Source organism: Semicossyphus pulcher, unplaced genomic scaffold (assembly GCF_022749685.1).
Source record: "Semicossyphus pulcher isolate SPU_LCO1_2020_fin unplaced genomic scaffold, fSemPul1.0.p SCAF_12, whole genome shotgun sequence".
Classification (NCBI taxonomy): Eukaryota; Metazoa; Chordata; class Actinopteri; order Labriformes; family Labridae; genus Semicossyphus; species Semicossyphus pulcher.
The window spans coordinates 6,588,580-6,595,979 of NW_027211626.1; the positions used below are offsets into that span (position 1 = coordinate 6,588,580).

The 7,400-nt window shown below is 44.7% G+C and overlaps 1 protein-coding gene across 1 annotated transcript; it reads right to left on the minus strand.

Moving 5' to 3' along the window:
- Positions 1 to 314: 314 nt before the first annotated feature.
- On the minus strand, positions 315 to 5,220 carry LOC138588527 (BLOC-2 complex member HPS6). The gene has a single exon (XM_069658682.1). The coding sequence runs from the start codon at positions 4,967 to 4,969 to the stop codon at positions 2,198 to 2,200; it is 2,772 nt and encodes a 923-aa protein (XP_069514783.1). The 5' UTR covers positions 4,970 to 5,220; the 3' UTR covers positions 315 to 2,197.
- Between the last annotated feature and the right edge of the window lie 2,180 nt (positions 5,221 to 7,400).

Sequence of the window (7,400 nt, forward strand, 5' to 3'; positions counted from 1 at the left end):
TATGCTGATAGAGCTGAACAAACCAGAAATACAGCAATGTGTGGGAACAAGGATGTCGCAGGTAGGTGACAAAGAACAATTAAAAGAAGACAGCTGACAGATCAATGTTTCGTCCATTCAGTTTCCAGTGCATCAGGGAGGGATGCAACTCGAGTAAAATCTAATAAACAAATAAAAGTCTTTAAAAGCCACCAGAGCACAATCAAACATATTTCTTGCATGGTTTCATAATGGATTGCATTACACTGTGCACATGCAGAACAAGCAAAACTCGGGAGAGGAAGCAGAAGTTTTATCTTCAGTTTAATAGCATACAGCATCCGTTCATAAATACATGTATACATTTTCTTTTTTCAAACACTTCTTAAAAGAAAGTAACAATGCAAACTTTGCAGAGCAAATCCAGCAGGAATTTCTATGCGTGAACACAAACCAGAGAGGGGTAAATTAATATTTAACCTTTGAACAATCAGGCCGAGCAGCCTTTCTGGGGGAAGTCGGGGAGTTCCCACACGGGCTTAAAACACGACTGGTAGACAGTGAAAGCCGTTTGTTTCATGCTTGTTTTTGTTCATGTCCTTTTGAGACGATAATAAGATCAGACTGAAGATCAGTGGGTTTCATTTTTGAAATAAAATGTCATAAAAACAGACCGCAGAGTCCAAGAGCGTTTACCCAAATCAAGAACTGAGAACAGTAAAAACAATAAGAATAAAACATTATTCTCTGCAATACAGAGAAAAGATCCTCTGATCTACCTCCAATTCTTTCTCCAGACTATGAGTGAAGCTGAGGAGACGCAGCAGGAATGTGACACAACCCTGTAAATGAAGAGCAGCACTGTGAAAAGGCACTCTGATTGTTTCGGCAGCATTTTGGAGTCAGATTGTCACTCAGCACTGTAGAGGTTTCAGTGCCTCACGTACGCAGAGTCTAAAGTTAGTCTGACAAAGTTTGTTACTATTTAAACATTTGTTTTGAGGGCTCAACATTTCCGTAAAAAAACAAACACTTTCTCTGAATTTAAAGAGCTACTCAAACTGAAAGATTGAACACAGGCATCAAACGGCAACAGGCACTTAAATATGCGTTAGCACTTAATCCGATAACATTCATTTCAACAGATGCATTAAAAGCACGGTACAAACAATACTGACAGGGAGGATATAAAAGTGCAATCCGTTTAAGAGCAAGAAGACAGACGGTCTAACATCTCTAATAACATTACCCTCGCTGCGTCCATGAAGGAACTTTATGCAAGCAGCAGAGCGCCTATGTTAGTCACACCGTGCCCGACCCACACTAACAGAATTACCTCCTAAATTGAATTAAATTAAACTGTGAGTCACTTTTGCTGCGCATTTTGTGAGGAATGTCCTGTGAGTCGAGCTGCGAGGGAGGCAGACCGGACAAGATGGAGTCAAGAGCGAGAAAAATGGCCGACGGGAGTTCAAAAATTAAGACTGTTCTGTGTTTCCTTTACAGACATAACGCTGTCCGGTTGAACCATCGCGACCAGGTTAATGTTTAAGCACTCATAATATTTTAAACACTTAACTAGGACCCTTGGACCCCTCCTCCTCTTCTAAACCATACCACACTTAAAACAAACATTCAATCACAAAGGCCAGCCTGTCTGGATAACACTCTGAAGATTACCCACTGCGTGAGCGCACTCTGACATTAACATGAGTAAGGCAGCTAGCTAAACTTAGCTACGATTGGCGGACATTAAAGTTAAAGCCAAACAGATATAACACGCCCCAAAGTGGGAATTAGTGGCTCGGTTTTTTGTCAGAGCAGGAAAACACCATAAAATATATATTACTATTTGTACTGATGATATTCTAATAAAGGCTAAGCTTATTCAATGCAAGTCTATGCAATAACATTCTCAATCCACGTGCAGTTAAGGCTAAAGAGATAAATAACATTGCAGACACAGTATATACACATAAGACTTAAAATTACCTGCAGTATTTACACTGGTAAGATCTTCAGTAGTCATTTCATAGTTCCTAGTAGTCATACGTCATCTGATAATACCAGTCTTTTTAAAAACATCACAATTAACTGCATTACACTGATGATACCTGTAACATACTGATATTATACTGTTTTAATTGATTGTCGACACATTGTTTCACAGTTTGATTATGAGTGGAATGACTCGAGCGTCTTTGATCATTTCTATAAATCACACCGGGTTAGCAGGTAGTGCCACCCTGGTTCTCTGTACACCTGTGTGTGCGGACGTCTGCTCTTCAGGTGTTTCTGCGATATCGCTGTCCTGAGCTGAGTCTGTGCTGGGATCTGTGACGGCCCTCGGCTCCTCGACAGGCTGGCGAGGAGGTGCAGGTGGGGGGAATGACGGCGACTGGAGGATGTCGGCGTAGCGCTGGCTAGGTTTGGTCTCCCTCTGAAGGACTTTTCTCAGCAGAGGTTTCAGCAGCCCGATGGTTAACTGGCTGTTCTGAGGGTCCGCAAAGGGAGCAGGGGCAGTGGGGGATGTAATGGACATGGAGAAGGAAGAGGAGGAGGATGAAGGGGGGCTGTTAGGAGAGGGGAGGTTTTTCAGCACCAAGTTGAGAATAGTTGTGACAGTGAGGTCCTCTGGGCACAGCACCCACAGTAAGTCCAGGTAGGGGTCCAGGTCTCGGTGCTGGGCCACCTCGCACAGCAGGGTAGTGAAAATCTCCTTGTTGAGCAGTGGACTCTGCTTGCAGAACTTCTGGGCCACCTGGGTGACCTTCTCCCACTGCTGTGTGGCCATGAGGATCCTCAGAGCCTGCAGAATGGCGTTTGGCCGCCCGCTGAACAGCAGCAGCTCCACCTCCAGGTCCTGCTGCTGGGCTCGGTCCATGCTCAGGCTGGACAAGACGCACAGGGCTCGTTTGTAAAGCGGCACGTTATTCTCCCTCCCCTCCCCTCCCCTCGCACCGGAGAAACTCCAGGAGGAAGAGGCCAGACTCAGGCTCAGGCCAGTGGAGCCCTGCTGGTGCTGGGCGAGCTCCAGGAATGTGGGCAACCAGCTGGGCTGGAAGTGGAAAACTGAGTGGCAGAGGAGCTCAAACACTGGCATGACAGCTGGGGGTGTGGGGCAATTAGGTTTGGCTTTACAGTTGGCAATGTGATCACCTTTGAGGCTGTGGTTGTGTTTTGGCCTGCCGTTTGTGAAAGGGATTGAGGCTGTGGTGCTGAGTGTCATAGAAGGACTCAGGACAGTTTTCCAAACGTCTGGTGAGGCCCTGCTGGACAGAGAACGCTCCCCGTTGTAGTGAAGCTGAAGAGCTGCCTGTGCCGCCCTCCAAGCCTGGCTGGGGAAGATGTTGAATATGGAGTTGAGGTAAAGCAGAGCCTCTTGATCCAGCTCTGAAGATGACAGCAGTCTCACTACTTCTTTCTCCACTAGTGTCCCACATACTGCTTCCACCTCTTTCACACTTCCCCTCACTAAACTGCCCTTCACCTCCTCCAGAGTGACCAGAACCTTGAGCTCAGCCTCCAGAGACACCATGAGCTTATCATGCCCTGCTGTACAGCCATCTTCTCCATTCTGGGGCAGCTCTGCCCCTTTCTGCCTCAGGAGGTAGCTCCTGAGGATGGAGGCCAAAGAGATAGGAGCCTGAAACCTCCCTCCCTTCTTTAGAGAGTCCACAGTGAGCTGGGTGCTGCTCAGGCTCCTCTGCTGGTAGTATTTACAGGCCTCCTCAAAGACAGCCTCCACCAGGAGGGCTTCAGGATCAATACTGACCATGGTACCAAAACCAGAAGGCTTCATTTTGTTGTCAGTTTCCTTGTTTGTTACTACAAAAAGTCCAGTTTCTGAGAGCAGGTGAGGTGTCCATTTTTCACCTTGATTTACATATAATATCCCCTCTCTTGTCAGCGTGAGCTTGTCCCGCTCTCTGCCACAGTTTACATCAATAAGATGCAGATTTTGCCCTATCAGCACCGCCAGAGTGTCCTGGTACATGCAGAGGCTAGTGTGGGTACCATATTTTACCAAACAGTTGTCTGCCAGTTTAAAAACCTGCCGCAGCGCCCCATCTTTCTGCAGAAAACACACCCAGCCTGTGCTGAGCAGCAGCAGCAGTCCTCCACAGCCTGTAGGTGAAAAGGCGTAGATCTCAGGGGGGTCAAGGGTTGATAAATATCCCAAACAGTCTGGCACCAGTCTCTTAAAATCAGACTCTTTGGCTGAAAGTTTTTTAAGGGGGGTGTTTTTACACGTGGTGCTGACTGTGAAGGAGTCATGGCGAGGGGACCAGGAGAGAAAAAATTTGGAGATGCTCAACAGCGGCTTTACTTTCAGATCTGGAAGAAGATGCACACATTCACCTGAGCTTACCACGGTGAATTTAGGGTTGTTGTGCAGGGCAATTTTTACTCCACCTAAGCTGACAGCCCCCTCCTCCAACTCGAAGTCACGTCTGCAAACACAGTATCTCAGTTTATTCCTCGTGGAGCTGAGGGCAGGGGAGCTTTCAGAGGGCGGCCTCTCCTCACACCAGATAATAAGATTTGGACAGGCACACACGGACACCACTCTCGCTCGCGGGCTGTTGCACAAGTCTGATGTTTGCAGAAGATGCCAGCCACCTTTGCACTCCTGGAATTTCCAAAACTCAGCTTTCCCGTCCTCATAAATCACTGCCACAGCTGCCGAATCCTTGCTGCTGTTTTTGTTGTGGTCCAAATATAAAATATCCACAATAGGTACGGTCCGTGTCAAACGCAAATCCAGCTTCTTCTGGGCCAGCTGGGGTCTTTCATACTTGTCAAAAGTCATGAGACCGACCTTAGGCTTGCGGAGGATGACATGGATATGACGACCATCTGGGCTCAAGCGGACGTTTGACAGGCTGGTGTTATGGTCATTATTGGACAGTTTAAAGATCTCAGTCAGCTCTTTGCCGCCAGTATAGTCCCCAAAATCTGACAGTTTCTCCAAAGTAGACCGCGCCATAACTCTACCTGTTTCCAGCCTGAGCAGCGAATTTTAGCTCGTTATTAGCCTATCACAACGTAAGAACTCGCCTGCTAGCTTGTGTGGCACATAAATCCGACCTCGGGCTCCGGAGAGGCTAACTGAGCGGCATCCCGTTAGGTCCCTTCGAGAGGCTTCATCCCCGTTGTTAACGTTGACGCGGAAGGATACATCCTCCGACAACCCTCGACCCCGCTAACCCCATGTCGGTCGACGACAAGGGAGCTAAACGGTTGACTGACAGTTACCGCTGGAAAAGTTTTAAACTGAAACCGAGAAAGCAGCTTTACTCATTCCGATGCTATGCTAGCACTCCCCTGACATCACGGGATCGTTAATTTCCGGATACCGACGATGATTTTGCATAAGGGGAGGAGCTAAACGACAGTTAGCAAAGATTGTCAAGAAACTTGGAGAAGAGCAACTGCCACTGCACACTGGTCTTCAGTCAGCTATATCCAGCCGGTGAGCCAAGTTTGTGGTAAACCAAAGTTAAACATCTTAACATCTTTGTCTTGGAAATAAAAATACAGTAGTAACTTATTTATATTTTAGCAGCCTACAAAATCGGTTAGACATGGAGGAAGCCACTGTTACCACACTGTTGATAAGTGCTAAACTACAAATTCAAAATGTAGCCTCTGGAGAAGTCCTGATAAAAATAAACGATGGTATTAATTCTTTCTAGTATTATATCCGTGTTATTGGAGCTGGGTAGCCTATTTACAACAGACATTTGAGTAAGAAAGAATCACATTTTTTATCTGATGCTGAATACTAGAAACTTAATCCACAGTTACCTATGCTTTAGAGGTCTAATGTCTAGCTTATTAGAAAGGAAGCCAAAATGTTACAATAATTTGACACTTTTGGTATATTTATCAATTGCATTATTTCCCCCTATATGCTTCAGACACAGCTCCAGTAGCTGATCTCGACCTCTGACCTTTCAGCAGACAATGCAAACAAAAAGAGGATGTCTCTTTAAGAATCAATATATTTGTTCTTTTTTTCCCTCAGTCCCTCTTGTTCTAATAAACAAGGACGAGAATAGTAGGTGAGTTTAAACAAATAATACAAGCACAAATGTGGAACTTGAGGTTATTTCCTTTTCCAGTTTTACCTCCACATTTGAAGAGGCAGGAATCCAGTTCATAGAATGAGAAACTGTTCGAGCACAGCCTTGTTCATTTTGGCAGGAGTCTGTGGAACAAAGTCAGTTGGGTTAATACCAACCTGAGGAACTGACTCACTTAAACTAGCCTTGGAAATAAGAGCCATCCTGTTTCACACAAACAGATGCAGTTGCAGGATTTGTGGAGTGTGGCTAAGATGAGTCTGTAGAGGACGGGCTGGTATTAGGGGCCGACTAAAAAAAAATGTTTTTGAGAAAAAACAACTTTTACTGAATTGGGAAAGAGAGAGGCAAACTGGTGACTCAGTGAAAATGAATGTCTGCCCACTGTGAGGGCCTTGTTTAGTACTTTAACAAACTTTCATGGCAACTTTCAAGTCAGCAACTTTCTGGTCAGCCCACACTGTGAAGCAGTGCTGGTAATAAATTGTACTGACATTTAGATCCTTACATACAGACAAAGGAATCTGTTATTTTGCTGGCAGTGGTGGATACAAGTTCACCATGCGTGGTAGATATTTTATTTGACGTGGCAGATTTACACTTGGTAGCATGTGGCTAACAAAAACAAATCTGAGAGGGTGTCAGTTACTTTGTTTTCCTTTAAAGAGACTACAACCAGCACTAAATGTTGACTTTCCTTACTTTTCAAAATTCATTTTGGCTTGTCTTCATCTCCTTACCTGCACAGATGTTTGCAGAAAATCAACTTTTTAAGAATTTAGTCTTCTTTTTCTCTGTAGAGACATCTGTAATGCACAACCACGAGTAAAAGCTTTTGAGCTCCCTTTTTTGTAGTTGAATGAGGGTACAAATTAAACAGTTAAGAATGAGTTTGCTTGTATTCAGTGATATTAAATAGATTAACAGACAAGCTTGTGATACCAATAATGTAATCAAATCACAGTGGAGGTTCTGCTGCCTGTGTCTGACTGTGTCATGATTATCTATGGCACAAGCTTTCAGTTAAAGTTGACTGATCTTGGTTGCATGTTTTATTTTGACAAATTGTAGAACTATCATTTAGATATTATTGAGATCAATTGATCAATGGAAACAATAAAGCTCCTTTTTTCTCATGCTGTTCTCTGTCATGAATGTAGGTTCACTTGTTACCCAGCAGGTGGCAGTCTTGATCTTCAATCGCTGCATGTGGGCAGATTTGAACGCTCTGTGAACAAATACAAAAGAGTGGAAATATCATTAAAGTGCCACCTAGTTAAGAGTGAAACATAGATGATGCTTTTCTTCATAATGTCTTCTTTTCACCCGGTC